Consider the following 24126-nt stretch of genomic DNA (forward strand, 5'->3'; position numbering starts at 1 on the left):
ATTATTTATACAGTGATTTTATTGAATAGGTAAGAACTAATATGCTTTATTGACTGTATTCAGTAATAGCCGTCGGTATTAACAAGTTTTATTGTAATTTATAATTGTTCTCTTTATTTTATTTAAAATTAAAAATATTCTCTAAATTGTTATGAAAAAAAAAATGTAATAATTTATTTATATCCTAAGGGTATAACTATTGTTTTCTTTATCTTTAACTGAAAAAATAAATAAAACTTTGTATTATCTAGTAAAATATAACTTACTGCGAAAAGCATAAAAACCGTACCGTCTAAAGATGATTCAAACGATATAGCAATGTTTTAAATAATTAAAGCTGTGTTCGGTCTTTATAAATCAGAATACATTAGGATAATAAACTGATTAAGCAATTTATTATATAAAGCTAATGAGAGACTTGATATTTATTAACGAAATACACATTTTAGCTGGTAGTGGTATATTTAGAATTTATGAAAAGTGGTAAGAAAATATATTCATATATACTTATATGTTATATATATATATTTTTTTTTTATTTTACAATTAGAAATAGACAATCTGTACAACGTAGCACAATAAGTATATATGATATTATAATAGTAACATGAATATTTGAAATAAGAAATCACCCATTGGTGACACTTGGCTAGGAATTAAGTATTAACGCTGCCTAGAATCTATAACTTCGTTGTTTTTTTTTTTTTTTAATTTTTTATATGAAAAAAAGGAATTCCTTCCTCATTTGTATTAACAACCCCGGTGGATATGCCATTTATATAACTAAATATAATTAACTTACGAATTTAATTACAATGAAAATATGCAAATACTATAAGGAATTTTTGTTTATTTGATATTGACGCATTAGAGTTCAAAATGTCAAACAAAACATTTCAATAAGAACCAAAAAATAAAGATTAAAGGTGTTATTGTGAAATCAGTTATCTTCGGCTCTGATGATATTGCCTGCAGTATCGAATAAACATATAGTTTATTTATATATTCTTGTGAAAAATGGACAATCATCTAGATTCTAGGCATACTTAATACAATTAATATTAAGGCCGTTGAAATTTAAGACCACAAAAGAGGTTCCGTATTACAATATTATAACATATATGTATTATATATAGGTACAGATATAAATTTATAGTATCTGTACGTTTTTAGTTTTTCGGAATTCGTCAATTACGTTTTGGAAAACCAAAAGTGGAGTGATAATGGTGCGAACGATTTTCATCGTAAAACACGTTTCCGTAAAACACAAGAAGGGAAAATGAAGTTAGGTATCTCGTATAGTTTAAATAGATAATCACACGAATTAATGATTGGAATGTATGTATATTTTATTCAGTAGATCGATAATATGATTTATAACATTCACAAAGTCAGTGTTTTAATCTTCTTTTGTGCTTATGCTTTCTTTTGTGTATATGCTTTCTTTTCTTTTCTTTTTTTTTTTTTTTGTTATCTTTCTCGGGGAACAAAACTTAATAAACAGATGAAACTGAGAGAGTAACTTACTATAAAATACGTGGTAAAAAATGAGATATGTATGGATAATTTACAATAAAGGTGGTTATTTGTCTGTATATTATTGCGAAGTATGACGTATAAATTATTTATAACAGTAAAGTCGACTAATTTTGTAAAATATAAGAAATATAATATAAATTGATATTAATCGTTTAAAACCATGATTTGCGAGTGATTTATTCAAAGAAAAAGGAGATAAGCAAATATACGACTAAAAGGCAAAACAACTAAAACAACACAATTGCCAAAACAAAAGGTTCTTCACTTGTACTAAAATCGGTGGTTTTGTTGGAGTATGCGCATCTGATGGTTTGACGCGGAAAAATAGACGCCAAAAATACATTAGCTATTGTTATGAGTGTGCGTGCAGAGTGTACACAGACTTTTGTGAAATAGCTACAGAAAATTATGTCATAAATCAATTATGCGCCAGTAAACAATTTCCAGCGTGTTCTGAAAAATTGTTGATAATCAAAGATGTTTTACCATTGGCTGATATTAGTACCTATATATACATAAGTTTGCGCGTCGAGCGTGACGGACAAGGAATACAACTTCGCTATTATAAAATTAAGCGTATTAACGCGCCACTGGGGTACTGATGGCATAATAATAAATAATTGAATTTCGATGAATAACTCTTATGCACTTATAATATTATACTTGCGGGTAATTATATTAATCCCACGCTGTGTTGGGTAGGTAGGTATACACTATTATGTTGTCAATAATTTACATTTATCAGACGGTAAAGACGTGTCGCAGCACGTATTTTAATTATTGTATACTGGAATTTTCTTAAAAGATCCTGAAATCGTTTATTTACTTATTTCGGACACGTTTTATACTGTCAACAATCACCGCGGTGACTGTATTATAATATTTTACTGCAATGTTCTCATATACGTAAAGAATTCAATTTTTTTGTAGTTACGTTTGTCCCTTTTAATATTGATTTAAAAAAACGTGGGGCGTAACTTTCACATCTCCAAAGGCAAATATGTAGTCATCAACATACAAACACAAATTATTATTAACATCAATAACATTCAATAACTATTTTATACTCGTACTCGTATATATTAAACAAATTGAGAAATTGATACACACATAGTATATACATATTATATAGTACATTAAAATATTGATTATGTTATCGACTCATATTTATATTATACAGTTATATAATTGTCTTAAGTATAACTTAAAAATTATAATCGTGTATACTATCTGGCACCTAAAGGGCTTGAAAATTTTATGATTAGTATCTAAATTTTGTATTTTTTTTTTTTTAATAGTTTTTACGAACATTTGTCATTAAATTTATTGTTTTCTTTAATATTGTAAAAGTATTTAAAATTTTACTGACAAAAAAAAAAAAAAAATTAAACAATATGATATTATACAGAAATTGTTACATACAAGTTTTGCTAAACATAATAGAAAAAAAAGCTCAAGTATAGTGATACATCAAAACATTCCGCTCAATACATTAGCTAAACTAATTAATAAAATATGAACTAAAAAGAAACCACACCTGCATATCGTATGTATTTTCTCCATCTTATGAACATTCATCTACTTATCAAATTTATGTTAGGTAACACGATTTCAATTTTGTGTAGGTATATTGGGTTTTAATAAATAATATTAGAGTAATTGACTAAGTTATCATATTAAAAAGTAAAAAGATTATTTGTGTTTTTTCACGAGGTTTTTATGATATTTTAATTTTAAACTAAAGTATTTTACTTACTCATAATTTACTTAAAAAATTAATCATCGTAAAAAACTCATGAAAAAGCATAAATAATGTTCTTAGGTATTATTAATTATGTTTGATGATACGTTAATTCTTGTTACTATTAAAGGTTATACTATAATTTATTACACAAAATTAGAACTGTTGAACACAGATATGATAGGTATGTCTTACGTTACTACGACGGAGATAAAAACACACGCGGGTGTGTTGTCCTTTTAAGCCCGTGTTAAAGTGTACTCGTGTACTATTCTGGTCACCAGCGGCATTGTTATCGTTCAAAATACCTATTTGAAAAGAGGCGTATTGTAGATGTGTAGTAATTTACATTCCCTATACCTTCTTTTTATGCCGTAGATATAATATATGTATCTACTTATTGTCGTTATATTGTTTAAGACTTTCAAAAATAACACCGTGTGGTGCATAATATAATAATATGGTGTTCAAAAAAAGTATCATTTATACGTAGACTTTTGATAATATTATATGCGCCGGGTGTTGACAACAATTTTTTAATGGAGATAATGGCTTTCAGCTAGAGACCATATTATGCGCCACTAAAAGAAAAACCCGTAAGTAGAAGATACCTATTTTTTCGATATTGATAAAATACAATATGTTATATTTATAATGAAATACGAGATATTATCATTCAGTTCGTTATTGCGATACATCATAAACGAGAAAATTAATTGACGTTTTCGTTTGACTAATATGCGTATTACAGCAAGTAGGATTTAGTGATGCGAAGGGACATTATTTTTCCTATAATAAAGATACTCGAGAAATTCCATACAGCCACTTAAACATCTAGTTTCATATTACGTAACGTGATAAGTAAAAAAAAAGACATGTGACTATTTCATTGAATTTTCAATAATTTATGGATTTAAAATTTTTATATAAGATTAGGTACATAAAATTATTTGATAAATCTTATAATAGTACCTTTATTGAAAGAAAATATTTTATACATTTTTAAGTTTAAATATAGTTGAATAAATAATAATACATAGGTACCATGTTTTGTTTAAGCACAAAAATAAATAAATGTATGAATATACAATGTGTAAAATAAAATAGATTTACTTCTTTCTAGGAATAATTTATTTGATTTTCAACAAAAAATAATATATTTGCAATTTAATTTTCATTAAATTAATTTTTTTTTTATATTTTTCTCAATAGTTTTTTTCATGGAAAATTTTACATAGACACGGAGAATCAGTTTATTTTAATCAAACATTTATTACCTATTCAATTAAATTAGTTGCTAAAAAGTTAATAGTTAAAATTTTTAAGTATGTATAATGTTATAATATATACTAGCGAATAATAATGCAATAATTCATTTAATTTTAGCTTCAAATTTCGAACGTCGGAACGCGTGATGACATATTATTATGTAGGTAATCTTATATTATTTTATATAAATAATACATGAGTCGTGTGTATAATAAATAAAAACATAGTTGTGTGTAAATTGTATATAATTTATATTTCTAACCGGGATAGGATGTAAAAGTAGTCATTATTCAGCACTATAAAAATTAGCAGGTATTTAAATGACGCCGTACGTCCCTGTATCCAATACCCTGTACAGCTAATAAAATCAATAATGGTAAAATAGTTTATTATTATTCGTATGGCTTTCAGCTTTAGCTAACAATTGAATTGCCTTAACCGACTTCCTAAATCATTACATTTTAATATTTTAATTCAAGAATAAATGTTTATACGATTATTCCATTTTGATATAGATTTATACAATGTTCAGAATAATAAGCCTATAAGTAGCAGCCTTTTTTTAAAAAAAGAAGTTAATTTATATTTTATAAACGTAGCTATACAATATATTCATCATTAATTAAACAATAAATTGTCTAATAATTTTATATTCTATTTGAATTATATTATGTTATTAATATTTTTTTGCTTCATTAATTTATTTGTTATTAGACATTTGTGTGTAATTTTAATTTTTATAAACGTCTTTAAGATTATTTTCTTTATTTTTATTATTCATACTATAAGTATTTTTTAATTTTTGTATAAAAAAAAAAAAATCGATAGCAAAAATTAGAAATCCATTTGTGATTTCTATGAATATTTTTGTTGTGTGCCTTTAAATTCAAACTAAAAACATTTTCATAATTTAACTTAAAGTAACGTTTAGGTAACATTGGTTGTTTTTTTTGAAAATAGTATAGAATACCGTTTTTTTGTCCAAGTCCCAACATTTCATACTAAAACGACATATTTATTTATTTATTTTTCATAGTAGCTAGGTTAATTATTATCGCCATACCTTTATAAAATTTAAATTTTTATCTAATTTTGCCTATCACATATATCTTGCACAATTTTATTATTTTTTTCACTCTAAAAATGTGGTCGTCTCATTATTTAAATTTTTATGTGTACTTATGTTAGTTTTATTTTAAGTCCTTATTAGTTATTATTATTATTATATTATGATTCATTGAACAAAACGTAAAGAAGCACGTATCAACTGTAGTTCAAAAATCTACAATGTACAGTTCACATTTTTAAATTTGGCGAGTTCTCATATAGATTTTCCTATAATATACTTATACGTTTACTTTTTCCGTGTCCTAATTTCAAGTTGGTGCGTTCCTTATTACTTGGACAGTAGTCCCATTAGACACGTTTATACGAACCCATTAAATTGTTTGTGGCCGATGAAATTATCTTAAAATTAAACGCTTATTTTTCGAACACGTTTAATTGCAGTTAATTCATTTGGCAAACACCACTACCGCATTTTCTTATAATACCGTATGAAACACTATAGGCAGTAAATATTACATGAAAGTTGTTGAACAGATAATATTTACTGACTGTTTTTTTTTTTTTTTTTGTATCAGTTTAATAAATTAAGCTTTATTTTTCGATAAATAATTATCATTGTTTTATTATATTTACGTTATAATTATTGATTGTACAACACAAAGTTGCAACCTAATAAATTGTTATTTAATTAAGTATAAGTATTTCGTCACTAAATAGACTAAGTTTGTGTTTACTGTATTATGTATAGGTATACCTTATTCGCATAAAATATGCACTGTTATTTTTTATCGGTATCCAAGTGCGGAAAGGTTTTTAACTGTTCATTAGTTTTGTATGACGAGAGTTATAAAACTTAATTGAAAAAAAATACAACTTGGTAATATATTTTGTGATGATCATTCGTTAAATGTTATTTTATTACACAATATGATATGAATACCTATACCGTAATTTTATGATTATGACTGTAAAATATTTTTCGTCGAGCAGGTGATGTACAAATAATTTTACTGTTGTCGATTAATTTTTTCATATAGCAACCAGCCTCAAGTATAGTATGTGCACCAGTTTTATTTTTACATTACATAAAAACTATAATATAACAAAAAAAAAATTAAGGTCGACATTTTCTCATACAAGTATTTGAGTTTTAAAAGCATCGAATGATATATTTTTTTGTTCGCATTTTATTGTTTCATGAGAAGGAGGATAGTACTTACTCGTACGTACTTTAGGTATATGTAGGTATGCACGCTTAAACGAGTATAATATTATACACTTTTGTTCAATTTATTTTTATATACTACTTTGAAATATAATCATGAATATACAGTTTAGGTACTCGTGCTATAATTTATACATTATTAATTTGAGTACGTTTTACTATTAATTGAGAGAGATTAAAATATATACTAAAAGAAAATAATTCAACTTTAATAAACAAAATTATTATTCACTTTTTATATATAAATAATTATACTATTTCTAATATTAGGTACTTACTTCTTACAGTTATTTGTTTGTAAGAACTATGACTATGTTACTTAATTTTAAATAAGTTGTTTTATAAAATAGTGACTTTTAAAATTGTTTATTAAATACATTTGGAATATTTGTTCAGGTTAATTAGGTTTCGCGTTATTTTTTCATTTATCAAAATTTCATTGCGTGTTTTGTTTTTTGAGAATTCATAAATATTAATTTTTATGGCATGCTAATTTTAAATTTTGTATTCATGAATCTGTTTAGTGTAGATAAATCAGATTTAATACATTTATGTATATTCCAAGAACGTCGACAAAAATATTCACACTTACCAAAACATTTTATAAATTATTTTAAAAATTTAGCCTTAGAAGTTTAAAAGACGTTTATCGTTTTTTTGAATTGGTCATGAATTTAATATAATCAAAACTGTGATAATTGCTCATTTTATTATAATATTTTATTTATTATTCAATGATAGGGTTAATGCATGAACTGTCAATTTTTTTTATTGAAAGTTACTGACCCGTAAAAATTTAAAGAAATTTAAATTTAATCATTTCGCAGTATAATATTATAATAATTACCATTACTACATCTGATCACATAATAGAATGACGATAAATGTCAAAATTCTGCAATCAATCGAAGCTCTCCAGTCATTTATGTTTCTAGGATGACTTAAAAATCAACCTTTAAATCTGAGAAACATTTTCAACTAATCATACCAAAATACAGGACAAATTTGAAATTATTCAAATATAGCTATATTAAAGTTTATTGAGGTACTTTTGTATAATCATAAATAAAGTAAAAAACAAAATAGTATATGTATCCGTTGTGGGTATATTAAGCATTATTGTATGATGCACAGTGATCGTAGAGGGTTGAACAGTGTTGAACAAACGAAACGCGCTTTTATCCTATAGAAATAATAATGAAAAAAACAAAACAAAACATTGACGAGTACCTAACCTATATACATACCATTCATCTTACGTATATGCGCATATAACTGGAACCAGAAGCGTTGTGTTATTGTTTTTTTTACACAATGAATCTCCGAGTTTTTCGATCGAAAAAAAAAATGTCATTGTCGTTAGGTTGTTCTGCGCATACACGTTGAGTATACTTTAAGCATAGTAGGTACCTACCAAGTTTGTACTCGTCAATAGTCGTCTTGCGGATTTCGTATGCGGTTTAACGGCCGACATGAAACTATATAACATTATTATTATACAACGATATATCATCACAACTGTATACACACACATAACTATAATAATAAAGCCATAACATAGTTTATCATAGTGCTATTGAATACTCTGTACAGCACTGCCTATGAGTACTAGCCAGCAGCACACGTACATAATAATATATACAATAATCACCAACAATACATAACAGCAGTATTTACACACGTAGGTAATGTCTCACTGCCGTATACTTGGGGAACGTTTTACGGTCAGTTTACCCATGTTCAATTTTTTTTCGTCTGTTATCTTCAACTATATTATCCCTTTCTTTTCAATATTGCGTCGGAAAAAAATTCTCATATCACTTATAGTGCATGTTTATATATATATACACATATGTTATGTTTAAGAAGATAAGGGGCCACTATTCATGCTTATTGTTGTACGTCATGTTACAGATATCGACGTTGGTGGCGCACCGGGAACGACCGTTCTGCACGGAGAGGACAGCCAGGGCGATAGCCAGGGTCGGTCAGGGGGTGAACTTGGCCATCGAGCGGTTTGTGACCGTCGGCGAAACTATTGCGGACGACAATCCCGAGATAAAGGCCGACATGTACCTGGAGTGCAAGGAGGCCAGGGCGGCAGGTGAGTACACGCGTAGTGTGCGCACTACTTACGCATATAAATACGGCGGACCGAGCACATGGGCGATATTGCGAAGGGCTGCGGGTGAAAAGGGGTTGTGTAAAAGCGCGTCACGCCAAGATATAGAGCAGAACGCTCTACGTCACACCCGCACGCTACCACCCACACGAACACTGTCGTACATCGACCACCTAGATAACCTACCCTTAGAAACGGACCCCGTTCGACCGGCCGACTCGTGCCACCCGCGAGCACCTCTTACTCATATACTTATTCACATTCAGTTGAGCAATTTTTTATCTCGACTTGTCATATCATAATAATATTATAAATGTGAAATATGTGTGTGTGTGTGTGCGTGTCTCCGTGTTCCTAATTGTACACTCGCACCTGCATAATATTGTATTCGCAACAGTGCAGGTAACAAAGTGCTTTCGGGTCCGATTTCTTGAGCCATTCGTCCAACTATTTGTCGCTATAAGCCTTGCAGGCCACGTCATTCCCCACCAGCCTGCTTTATCTGCCCCCCCCCCATGTGGTGACTTTTTCCCTCTCCCTCACCACCACTCATTATATTCCTGAAACCGTTTTATTGCATTTAAATGTTTAATTTATCTTTTATAATTTTATTTTCATTTTACTCAATTTGGATGTAAAAATCTTCCAAATTCAATAACGCGTAGTTTGTTTAGTTTATCCGGAAGGTATAGAGGTAAACACAATATGGATCGCTTGTTCGGATGACGTTTCTGTGTGTGTTCGTATTGTTGTACATAGTTTTAATTATAACTTCTGGTCTTGGCCAATTTAACATCTAACTCGATCAGATACCCAAAAATCTCTAAAAATATGCAAAAAAAAAAAAAAAAAATTAGGAAAAACAGAAATATTTTTATAAGTAATACGATTTTTGCAATGTTTTCTCTTTTGTTTTTCGTAATATTGAATAGAATATGAAATTAAAAAAATAATAATCAAAAAGTTATTCTACCTGTGTGTTTAAAGTTTTATAAAATCGAGTTCTGTTCTAATTATTATGTTATACACATCATTGGGTACAATGTCTTTTTGGTTTTAGGGTTTTAATTATTTAAGACTAAAAGAAATTTCTTAACAAGTTAGATAATTAAACTAAGTAAATGTAAAAATGTTATTTATATACTTCAAAAAAATAGGTAATATGTGAACTCGTTTGTGTTTATTTTAAATAACAAGCAGTAAATTATATGATCTTATTTAAAAATTCTAATGATCTTCATTATGACGTTAACTCGGACAACTGCAAACTATGGATACAGCTGTAGTATTCGAAGCTTCAGTTTTGAAATTTTTTTTTTTTTTTCTAGACATTTGAAACTATTTTATATAGAATAGAAATCAATATAATTCAAATATAAAATCTTGCTTGTCATCTAAATTTTCCTAATATGTAGAATTACAAAAATCTTAATATTTATTAGCATTTTTTTGTGTAATAATCCCCGAAACTTAAAGCATTTTATTACAGTATCGCTATATATATATTTTATTTTAACTTTATGACTCTTCTAAATATCAAACATTATCAAACTATTAGTTTTGTTAAGGTTTTATAGGACTTATAATGTTATCGATCCATAAAAATGTATAGAGAAGTATTCTATATTGTACTCTTAGATATGGTTTAAACTAAAAAAATCCAAATTTCATATAAGTTTACAACATAGCAAAAGAAATAATAATATTTCAAAGTATAAGATCAAATATAAAATTTTAAGTATCCATAACTATAAAAAACCAAAATGTCTTAGAACAGATAAATATTTTGAAATAAATAATTGTCCATTAAAAAAAATACTCTATACTACTTGATAAATAAGTTTTGAAAAACAAAAAAAACATTAAAAGTTTAAATGATGAAAGTAAACATTTTGTATTAAATTATTTTCCTCTTTTTTTAGTCATATTATAAACACAATCCACTAAGTCAAATGTATATCGGAGATCGATATATATATATATAATATAACATCTTATATTATAGTAACATAATATACCAATTTACTGATATTTTTTTTATTCGAATAAGATAAAATAGATAAACCTAATTATCTAACTTTAAGTTAGAATTAGACTTAACATCAAATTAGTATTTTTTGTTGTAGTATACTGTCAATAACATCATATTAAGTATATTAATAATCTAAATATTTTTTGATAAATCAAGATATTGTTTTCCCTAACATAATATATTCGTTCAATTTAAGTTCTTTCATAATGTTTATATATATAAAAATTTATTATATCGATGCATATAATATTAGTAGAATAAATTACTGTATGTTATATAAAAATGAATGGTATCATGTAGACGTGTAAATGTATAGAAATAATAATTAGAATATGATTTCTGTAAATATAAATACATAAAAAGTATACATTTTATAATTTAGTAAGGTATAAGTTTTTGTTGTCTTTGCGGTTGAAAAAATACGTCTCTTGTTTAGTCATGTAAAATATTGCATCCAACTTTAAATAAACCTTATCATAAATATCTAATATTTTTTTTATTGTTCTTAATTAACATTGACGACAAAGGCCATTAGTTACAATTGCTTATAATTACAATTTTTTTTTTAAAGTTAAACTTAAATTTTACTGTACAGATTTGTTTTGCTTAAGAATTTAAAGATTTGTGTGGTGGTATCTGCGTCTGGTCCGAGTGCTGCATCTAGTATGTTGGGTAAGCGGAAGTTTCTATATTCATCTGCGTATTGAAGGCATTCGGTGATTACATGGTTAATTGAGAGTTCAGTTCTACAAGAAATGCACTGTGGTTTTTTTCCTCTGCTATTTTTATTTACAGCTACATGTAATATATTTATATTGTTATTAATTCTCGGATTGAGATGCCTAAAAAATGATCAAGAAATGCCTTTTCAATGACATAATACTATTAAAAAATGACTAATTTTTTTTTTTTATATGCATGCGACTTTGCTGCAGTGATAGGTAAACGGCGGTTTAACTACCTATTTAACTTTGGATATGATTTATTATTATTTATTACTCTGTACTATCCTAATAGCCATAATAGGGAACGTATTACAGTAGTGTAGCACCTATTGGTATTTCACTATAATATTAATTTATTTTTCATTTAATAACGCATAAATTCAATAATTCATTATTATTACACGATAAAATACAGTGCCGCAGTGATTTGAAACAATATTCTTTTATTATCGTGATAAAATGTTTCCAGGGCGAAAGTATAAATTATTTACGTGTCACTAAAATAGTATATATTGTTTGGTATTGACGTACCGATGAAATAAAACAAATTACATTCATAGCTATGTAGTAATAAGGACGTGCGAAACGTGTTTGTTTGACATTGGAGAATGAAAGTGTAACTACTATTATTGTACTTTCTGTAAACGTGTTGAAGAACACGCGGAAACAATGTTGTCGAGAGTAATGGCCCATTTATTTTGGCATTATCTGGAATATTTCATGGCAGTAAAATATAACTCTAAAATATTGTTCTTGCGTGTCCTCGTGATATTCTATAATAGGACCTTTTTAATATTTCTTCAAATTATGCTTGTAGATAATATTATCCGGTGCATATTATACCTACATAATATTGTTATCATTGTATAACTTTTTCACATTGAACCTATATTTAATGGATTTTTTACCGTTTAATTGTTTATTTGTATGCAATTTATTTATTTATTTTTTATTTTTTTGTATTGTCAATGCCTACCAATTGTTTAATAATATTGTTTAGTTACATTAATATTATTTTTTAAGTTTGAGCGTAGCACCGTAACATGAAACTTAATGGCCATAGGATAAATAAGATGTGGAGACACCTCTTTAACAAAAAAATTACATTTTTAAATTGTGATGCTAGAAAGAATTTAATGTTCTAAACTAATAAAATTAACTGTAATAATGATTTAATATACTTAAACATTTATTTAAAATAATAACATTTTATTATACCTAAAAATAAACTTTTCAAGCTTTGGTCAAATTCCAAAAAATACATTTTTTTTTTTAATTTTTGAAAAATATATTTTTTAATGGTATGATAAAAGTACTGGGGCTTTTCAACTTAGACGTAATTGGAGAGCCCCGGAGTTAGGACTCTAGAAGACTCCAGAGGCTCTGAACTAAATACACCACTGGACTTATTTTATTCTGTTATAATAATTATGTAAATTATTCTATTAAGAATTAAAATAATAATATAGAATTTACAGTGATTATATTAATTCATAGAAAATAATTCATTTTTAAAGTCTTAAATAATTAACTGTATAACAGCAAAATGTTCCAATTGTATACTTATAAATTATAATTATAGTTGAAAAACAAATGTATGGTAATAAACTATATTATAATGTACGACGCTTTTTACACAGAGACTGGCTGTAGTTTATAATATATTTATTTAAAAACTTCTTCAGTTACTTATCAACCATTTTTTCCAATTAACATTTTTTGAGTTCATTGTAAATACTATTGTACAATAGAATGATGTAATCAGATTTAATATAGTTTTATAAAATGACAAATTGTCAAAGAGAGCGACTTATTTAATGTGCTATTCTTTTTATTTAAGGTCTTAAGCAAACTTCGATTTCTATTGGTTTAAAAAAAGTACACTTAAACGTTCTGGGGAAATATATTTTTTTTTTTTGTACTCGACATACTTCTTTCCACTTTTGTTAATTTAATGTTCGTACTAACTACTGATGAATATCTACTCTTAATTTTTTAACTCCAAAAGAAAACTTCGTCGGTTCTATGGTATTTTAAAATCAAAATTAATATTTTCAGTTATTTAAATTTAACGTTTCACTTGAGTTTTACAATTATTTTTTTTTACAAAAAACATTTTGTTTTGTTTATGTCTTATTAGTGTGCGTATGCAAAGTAATTTTTTATGTTCTATTTTCAACAAAACTGTGTTAGGCTGACTAACACTGTTTAAAACAGTTTTGCTCTTTTAGTGTGCGATGGGCTTAACAAAATTTTAATAAAAATTTTTTTTATCATAAGTATAAATAGAAAGCATAAATTGTAAATTCAAGATTTTAACTTTCTAGTTTCAAATCACAAAAAAATTGCTTGTTTTCATACATAAATATATAATACATTGCTATTTTTTATGAAAAAATAGTTGAATCAATCGAAAATATATTTATTTAGTTCTCTATGTGCTGTTATTAAAGTGCATATATTTATATAGATATATTATATTTTTATTTTTATTTGAATGTTTAGGATTTAAAAAATACGTGGTTAACTGTTGTAAGTTCAGCATTTATTGGAAATATACGTGATACTAGTTCATTCCTTACATATATAATATTATGTTATATGATAGAACAATAATATACTTATATTATGAGTCAAAGTTCTTGTGATTCAATATTTTATTTATATAATTTTGTAGGTACTTCGATTAAATCCATATTTAAATGTGAATATAATTATGTATATTTATTATTATACTTTGAATGTTCTGCATGTAAACGACAGCGTACCTTTATAATATATACATACATATATAAAAACTATATTTTAATCAAGGCTAGGATTTTAAGGGTTAGTATTCCACCAATGCTACATGGGGTTTCTTTATTAAATGTACGTACGCTGGCAAAATTGTATTGACATATTATTATATATCCGAATGAAATATTTTGTATTCATATAGTATTGAGTAAAAGATTTATTTTTTAGAGTTCCTGATTTCATACAAGACATCGAATACAAAAAAAGTCAGGAAATATTTTACAGTCGCAATAGCGTAATAAAATATGTCCGTGAAATATTGCAGTGATTTAAAAAAAAAAAAACATTTTGGCTTCTTGCCTAAAATAAGATCAATACATTTATGTAACATTAGAAAAAAATACTAAACATAAAACTATTAAGATTGTACTATTTAAAAAATTATTCCGGATTAATTAATATAATAACTAATTTATTTATTTATTTTTATTATTTTAGATAAAAATATATCTATATAAATTAAAATAATTGTATGTTGTATCAAAAATAATAAGACAATAATAAAATAATAAAATTCACTAATAATTTTAGTAAAAAAACGAAGATTTTACAAAGTATGAAATTATTTTTTTACAAAATCATAATTGAAATAATTTATACACTCTTGTGAGATTTATACCAGATATTTTACCATTGTGCAAAAACTTAATCTCTCCTTAATTTAGACACTTTTCTACTATTTTTTTCATTTCTCGAATCTTGATCACTAAAAAAATGTTTGCAACTTAAAAACTTCTTTAGTATACTGAATATATGATAATAACTATACTCTGCTAGATTTGGAATAAAAAGGTGGAAGACCGTATCTTATTCAAAGCAGATTAGGTTCTGCTGTATTTTTAAAGAAAACTAACACCATGGGTCAATATTTCTCATTTTTAATAAGAAATAAAATTTATGAATATTAAATAAGGTTCTCCTAGTAATTTTTATGTTATAGTGTAAATACTGAAATTAAATTTATAGTGCAAACTACAATATATTATTAGGTGTAAGTATTAAGCTAATCTTTATGGCAAAAACTTTGTAAATTATCAGAGAAATAAAATAGTTCAAAGTTTAACAGCTATTAAAATATTTTAAAAATTGAAATAAGTTAAATATGTAACAAAACATATGTTAAATTAATATTATGATGATATAAATTGAATGTAAAACTATGTGAATATAACTATGCGTTGAAATTTTTGAGTCATTAATCATTGATATCCGGAAATCAAAAGTCATTTGTGTTAAAAATAAAAACCAGGTATGGGTGGTGATGAAAGGACCTAAGCTTTTATTGTATTTCGCTGACATACATTTTATTATGTTTGACTACTTCTACTTATGATGGTTGTTTGAAAACATTAAAGTCATGTGGAAAATAACTTTCACTTATTGCCCAAACTAAATTTAATATAAATTATAAGTTATTTACTTTTTGAAACTTAATTTTGTCCTGTATACTATTATTACTCAGTAACAGCTAACAATTTCACTTTTATTTAACAATAAAAATATTTATTAATATAATTTAATATAACATTTTTTTAAATTATTATTGCTGTTAAATTGAATGCGGTTGATAAACATCAAGTATTTAGTATAATCACCTAATATTAATTAATATGGTTATTTTTAATTTTAAGGTAATAAAATAATATGATATACAGTAACATCATAATTTCATTAAAGAGTTTGAAAAATGTCGAGGTAAAAAATAATGAATTTATGTTCAGAATAGAGCTGAATTATTTTTTAATTATTTAAATACATATTTATGTGCATTTGCAAATTTGTGGGTGCAAAAAATATTTATTATCTTCCACAGCGTCTAAAGTTTTATCATACTTTTTAATTCAATTTTATAAGCTCATTATGATTAAATTTTATTTTTTTATCTTTGATTTACTTAGGGTACAAAAAAGTATACGCAGTATAATTTTCGTAATAAATAATCCCGTCTATTAGTTTCCAAAGTATATTATTATGATTTTTATGATGGCTATTAATAATAATACCTGTATTTACCTTATTTAGAACTACGGTTCTACAGATTATAAAAAATAATTTGTCACAGCTAATCTTATGTTATTAGTTTATTTAAAATTTCAATTAAATTATAAAAAAAATTTTATTTATTATAAAAATGAATGCAATTATAATATATTGTTGGTTAAAAATTACTATCACTGATATATTTTATTTATATTATTTTGAATGTAGAATAGAACAAATTATAAAAGTAAAAAGTTAAGGAAGACTAAGTTATTCTATATTGCCTATCTACCTATGAAATATATTATATACTCGTGGATAGGAACTTAATAGAATAGTAATTTAATGCACTTTTAATCCCAGCTCAACTATATCTCTATTTGGTTTACGTGACGCAGTAATAATTTTAAGGACATTATACTTATGCGTATTATTTACATTAACTGATTGAAAAAATCCATATTAACTTAGATGTGTTTTTTGCAGGTGCTTCCATCGAAAAACTATGCGAAGCCGTGTTTGAAGATTCAATCAATGATCGAGCATCTGTGATAAGAGCTGCCCGATGCTTGCTGAGTTCAGTCACTAGAGTGTTATTATTAGCCGATGTAGTCGTCGTAAAGCAATTAATTTCAGTCAAAGACAAGGTATGCATGTCAATGGTACTATTTAAATGTACGAACTATAGTTGAGTATATATCAATTACGATTTACGTCTTAGCAGGATTCATAGTGTTATTTTTTTGCGATCATAAAACATATTGAAGACAAAATAGATATAAAATTGGTCAATAATAAATATAGGTAACTCAAATACCGCCAATTTTTTTTTATCACAGAATCATTAATTTTTCATTAAATTAATTTAAATGTTTTTAATTGGATAAAGAATCCAAGTATTAAATAGAAATAGACTTTTTTTAATAATTTTTCATTCATATGGAATAGATGCTTCAAACGTTAACGCTATTTCCTACTCATAAATTGATAATTATGTGGGAAATTAAATTATGAAGTAATTAATTACTTATTTAGAATTAACGTAATCAAACATGATATAATATGAGGGAGGGTACATAAGTAAATGCACAACTGAGGCTTATCACTTAAATAACTCATTATTATTCATGAAACTTTCTATATGGTATTTAATTTTTTTTTTAATGTTAATATATTTTAATTATTTTATAGTGAATTACGATGAAATTTCATTTAATTACCTAATTCAAATGTTTTCATAATTTATAGTTAATATAATATTATTTGTTGTTCTATTTATTATTAAACTATAGAGTATAAATTATTAATAAAGAATAATACAACTATCTGATTAAAAGATGACTACGAATAAATATAAATGATTTTTGATATTTGTAATTTTTTTTACATTTGCATTTGTCATCTTTTAATATTATAAAGATGCTATAGTAGGTATTATTATAATTAAATTATTTAAAACCTTGCTTAGATAGTAGGTTTTGTAGATTAAAATTAAAATATAATTTAACGATGTTTGTTATTCTAAAACAATGATAATACCAAACTATGATTGATCTAATTTAATTTTGATATTAAATTAGATTTTATTTAATAATGGATTATTAATTTGTAATATGTTTATTTTTTATCAATTTAATACAATTTACATAAGTATTTCTACAGCTTTAAATTGGCTATAAGTATATTAAGTCGATTTTATTTGACATTGTAATTTTCATGAATACAACCTTTAATTTTTGAAACCATAAACTATACAAACATTTAACTGTATTATATAATCAAAAATGCTATTATACGTGTGTATTTATAATAAAGGTACAAATATTACATTCGTCCCCCTTTTCAAGGACTTAATTTCTACCCGAGTTAATCCGGATAATAGTCAATAGAGGAGTCATATTATGGTTTAATGTGACAGTGTATATTAATTGGCGAGGTAATTCTATAGAAGGTATAAAGTTTGATTTTAAGCAATATATTTTAATTATAGATTAATACAGCTAATATTTTATGAAACTATATAATACGTTTAATAATATTCTTAGAGAGTAACATAATTTGTCATTAGTTACTCATTATCGAAGTTAATACCCTCTTATATATGTGAGGTTCATTAAAACTTATGATTCTGTTAATATTTATAGGTATTATTGAATTTGACGCACAAATATTACTTATTTTCATATGCTTTAGTATTAAATTAAATGTCCATATTATTTTAAAACTATATAGTTATCTAATTAAATGATAAATGGCCATTATTATCCAATTGTAATATACCAGATTTTACAGAATTAATCACGAGTTTTACAAATATTTTTTCTTTAAATGAATAGATTTTCAAAGATTTAAAAATAATATAATAATTTTATATTATTTTTTACTGTGTTTTTTAGTCAATTCCACTTATTAGTAAATGGATATGTGATTGCAATATAATTTATATTACATAATATGAAAACTCTCTAATTTATGAACATGAATTTAATAACTATTACAATATTTTTTACAGAAATTATTGTTTAAGTTTACACAAACAAAATCAGAATTTAAGTTGGAGTTATTATATTTTTTTTAAAAATATGTAAAAATGTTATAAAAAAAAAAAAAAAAAAATGAAATACTGAAATATACTTAAACCAAATAATAGTGAAAATAATAATAATAATAATAAATAAAAAAAAAACAACTGTATAAATTATGATTTTGTGTGAAATATTTTAATATATCACACTCGCCATCTTTTAAATCCGACGTATTACTGTTTGTGTTTTTTTCATTATTATTTACGATAGTTTAATATAGTGGACAAAGGTCATTTTATTTTTGTAAAATAATGCATAATATAAAAATAATTTTTTTTTAAACAAAATATTTTTTGTTCTGACAATAAACATAGAATTATTTGTTATAACTTTTAACAGTACCTATATATATATATATTATATTATTATAAGAACATTTATTCGTGTATAGAAACCTAACATGCTTATTGTTTAATTGACATATTATCATTTCCAATTATTTAGTCATGACTCGCGACATATGTAGTTGATAAGGGAATTTTATTTAAGTAGAGGACTTATAACATACCATGTATCTATGTATTATATAGTTCACAATTTACAACAGAAATGTTTTAACCGGAATGTTTTTTTTTTTTTTTTATGTCGTATAGGTGTCACGAAGTCTAGGCCGGTTGGAAGGCGTCAACAACTTCACGGAGTTCGTCAAAGCGTTCAGTCACTTTGGCACCGAAATGGTGGAGCTGGCTCACCTGACGGGTGAACGGCAAAACGACCTAAAAGACGAACGGCGGCGGTCTCAGATTGCCGCGGCTCGGCAGGTACTCGAACGATCCACCATGCTGCTGTTGACTTCGTCCAAGGTGAGTACATTATATTGTATATGACAACGCCAAATCGTATGTGACATCATATATTTAGTTGATGTATCGTGGCTAGAGTCAGATCTGAACATTTTAAAATCCGAAGATGATAACAAAACATGACAATTTTCTTTGAAATAATTGGTATGTAATCGAAACAATTAATTTATAATGTTATATATTTTTGAAAGAGAGATTCTTTGGTTTCCAGTTATATTTTCATATCTATGTTAATACTATTGTTGCTTGTTCAAAATATATTTTAACAAAAAAATAAAATATTCTTCACATGGGCACATATAATTATGTGTTATATTTTGTTATGTTTATTGGTTATTATAATATAATATAAATATTCAATATTATAAAAATAGAGCCTATGATTTGATACCAAAATGAGTCCTTTAGGTTATAAATTTAACAATTTCTTACATAAAAAGTATAAATCCTCAGTTTCCTTGACATGAAACTGATCTGTAGATCTCACCGTGAATATACGAATGCAGATCGTCACCAAATGATTTTATTCGTTGAACATTCTTTATCTGGTATCTAATTTTATAATCGGTATTTTGATCTCTGAAATTTTTTAAAATAAAATTGCATATAACTCGTTTCATCGTTCGTTTTTAATGGTTAATATTTTATATTTATGTGCTTACTGCTTATATATGTGTAGTTTATTACATTATGTATAGTAGTGTGAACTAGTAGCGTATTTTGGATGATTTTTCTAGTGTGGGAGAAGGGTGTCCAAAATATCCCTTAATGACCCGATGAAATTCAAATAAATCTTGGGTATTATACTAAGTAACCGATAAATTTAGCTTAAATACATACTTCGAAACATGGCGTAGGATCTAATACGATTAATTTCACTTTTGCAGTTTGTATATAAATATTTTGATAAGCGCGAGTAAATTATTAATACTTAGGGCTATTTAATTTTTAAGCTAAGAGGTATTCAGACACGGAGAACACCCCCTCTCCATCTTTCTCAAAATTAAAAACTAAAATAATACGCCACTGTTTTTTAACTATGAATTGTTTTTATATCACAGTTTTATTGTAAAAATCTTAACAGGCGTAACTTGTTTCGTATGTCGAATAATTTTTACTCTGCGGATGTTTAACAAAACCCTGATTATTTAATTGCGCGTGTGTATTATGTTTTAATATCAGTGGTGCGGCGACTGTCAATTTTCTGTAGCAATATTTTTTATTGGACTTCTGCGTCGATTAAATTTTTGTTGGAATATTAGCTGACGTTTGAACCATTCGAAATGTTCTAAATCGCCCTACTGTTTATCAACGATAAGAGCAAAAACATCCAACGCGTATGAAAACGTAATGAAAATGTGATTTGACCATATAGCGATTACCTACATAAAGCGCACTTCAAGTATAAACTATCATTCATTTTTCCCCGATTCTAGCCGTTCACCCCGATAAACTTGGTCACCTCATCGTCGCTCCGTAACTTTATCTCGAAGGACCTATATATACCACCAATATACGATATGAAATAATGCTTAGAGCTTATTATATTTATGTACGATACGACGGACGAATCCTAATATTATCTTATACTAGTGTATTTATATATATATATTTATACAGAATGTGGACGTCACGCGAATACGATATTTCATAATAAATATTACACGAGTGTATGTGTGTGCGTGTGTTACAGGCGTGTCTGAGGCACCCGGACAGCTCGGAGGCTAGCCAAAACCGGGACACGGTGTTTTGCCAGATGCGCAGGGCCATGGACCTGATCCATTACGTGGTCAAAGACGGCGTGAAGGAGGGTGGCGGCGAGTCCATGGCCCTGACACCGTACATATCGGAACAAGACAGTGGCAACACACTTGGCCACGCGCTCAACGTCCTGGACTCGTTTGTCGACATGACGAGGTATATTTAGTGCGATTCGGTTATTAATATTATTAACATTAACATTAATAATAATAATAATAGTGTTGTAGTACAACAGTGGGCGTTAACGTAACGCAGGTGGGCGGAGGGCGCCGAGTCGGTATATTTTTATAAAAAAAAAAAAAACAGTGCGGGCGCGTCCTGGAATTTGTTGTTGTGCCCTTGCTTCACGGTCGGTAGTTATTATACTGTATTAAGCTCGAGTGTACAGTTCTCTGGTTCTCTAGAATCTGTCGACGATTACGTATGAAGACTGTAGGGACCATCGTTATTACGTTTAAGTTGATTTTATATTTTGGCTAACCTAAATTTTATTGATTTCGAGGTGAAAAAAAAAACACAAAATTTTTGCAACACAGAAGAAATTATTGCGGTTTTAAGTTTTGATTACACGCACACCCGTGTACCTTAATATATTATCCATGTGACTTTATATCTATATAATAAATTAAGCGAATTCGAGCACACAAACGATACAACCGTGTACGACTTTTACACGAAGGCAGTTCGCAAACAAGTTTGTTTGCTCGCTAGCTTTTAGTTTAAACAAATCGTAGTGTATTTAAATTGAAACGCGTCCGAAATATTCGAATTTATAGTAAAAATAATACAATGTTGAAAATTTATTTTCATCATTGTGTCCACCGTTTGGGTTTTCACAAAAGTTATTGAATTCAAAAAAATAATCAGCATATGAATTAAATATAAATATATTTTGTATAGGTAATTTTGACGTTAGTGAAAAAGTTGAGTTTGAACTGAGATTTTTTACTTGATTTAAATCATATTTGGTTGGACATGCATATTGCATAATTCAATAAATTCTTATAAAAATCAAAATCAAAAAGTCAAGTAATACTCATTACTCGTGGAGGTCTATGATTCTCGAAACCACACATTTTAGTTTTTAAGCTCTATCAAAAATATATAAATTATATAAATTCTACATGTTATAAACTCTATACTTTTATCTTATATCTTTAATCTGATTGAAAAATATAGCTGTAAACGTTATGCCAAGAATTTAACGCTTCTTGAGGTTTGCTTTATTTAAAGTAAAACAATGTAGTACAATTGTGAATATTTTTTACTAGTGAGTCAAACAATATTGTGTGTGTAGTACCTACTGTTGTGTATACAAGTTACTTATTTGAGTATAGTATGTGAAATTTAGTTTTAATATTACATGAGTCATTCACAGTTTTTTTAAAACATTCATAAACTTGAGTGATTAAAAGAAATCCCTTGTACATTTTTATATTTATGTTTAAATAACATTAACATGACAATAATTGTGGAAGTTCATATACTTAGACATCGCATAACTTCATCATGCATTTTTATACATTAGTTTTAGTAAAGAATTCAAGATGATTGATTAAAATTGTAAATTGGTTTATGATATAAATGGAGTATTTTTGCGTTTCTGTTCCATATTTGTATATGAACTTTGATAATTCGTTAGAAGTTTATTTATTTTATGAAAGTAAACTATTAGCCTAGAATCTAAGCTATAGATCATTATTAGGTATCTAACGTACGAGTTATGTATATGATTAATATAAATGTATATTTATAATTTGTTGATGAATAAATTGTATTAGTATGTTAATACTTAATAGTTATTTTTATATTTTTTATCAAATCTTTAAATTAAAAAAACATTTTATACGTACATAGGTATTCATAGTTTATCATGAAGATATTAAAATTTTACATTCAAATTACAATTGAATATGTAAGATAACTGTGATAAATCTTATGTATATATAATTTATTAACTTACCTTTCAATAAACTGTTTTATTTTAAAATTCTACTTTAGTTTTATCTAATATTGTATTTAAAATGAAAAATTGTATTATTCATTTTTGTAGGCGTGTTATTAAAATTAATTGTAATGAAAATTATAAATGAAAGTGTATGTGTTATGAAAAATGACTTAGTAAATAAATCATTAAAACTTTTAAAAATGTAGATGCGTTCATACATTATGTATAAAAACAGAAAATTATTATTTTTCATAATACCTACATTCATAGACATTATATTATATTTTTTTATTCATAAATAATAATAGTGTAATATATTATGTCTTGTTTTATCTATAGGTTTAATATGTACTTAGTTGTCTGGTAAAATTTATTTTTGTCATAAAATATACTCAAGACTAAAAGACATGATATTTAGTTTGAAAAATGTTTTTGTAATTCTCAAATTATAGTACATATTATAATAATATACTATCATAAGAATAAATAATATTGTGAGTTTAGAGCTAGCTCATCGTATATGAACATG

At 26.2% G+C, this 24126-nt stretch overlaps 1 protein-coding gene across 2 annotated transcripts in view; it reads left to right on the forward strand.

Annotated features, from left to right (window-relative positions):
* Positions 1 to 24126, forward strand: part of LOC112591081 (alpha-catulin) — a 43986-nt gene that overhangs the window by 8050 nt on the left and 11810 nt on the right. For both annotated transcript variants that reach the window (XM_025334738.1, XM_025334744.1), the window contains exons 2-5: positions 8757 to 8946; positions 16987 to 17147; positions 19679 to 19888; positions 21582 to 21805. In XM_025334738.1, the coding sequence (XP_025190523.1) occupies positions 8757 to 8946; positions 16987 to 17147; positions 19679 to 19888; positions 21582 to 21805 (785 nt within the window). The remainder of the gene's footprint in view (positions 1 to 8756; positions 8947 to 16986; positions 17148 to 19678; positions 19889 to 21581; positions 21806 to 24126) is intronic.

The sequence above is a fragment of the Melanaphis sacchari genome, unplaced genomic scaffold (genome assembly GCF_002803265.2).
Source record: "Melanaphis sacchari strain LSU unplaced genomic scaffold, SCAv2.0 Contig0_pilon_pilon, whole genome shotgun sequence".
NCBI lineage: Eukaryota > Metazoa > Arthropoda > Insecta > Hemiptera > Aphididae > Melanaphis > Melanaphis sacchari.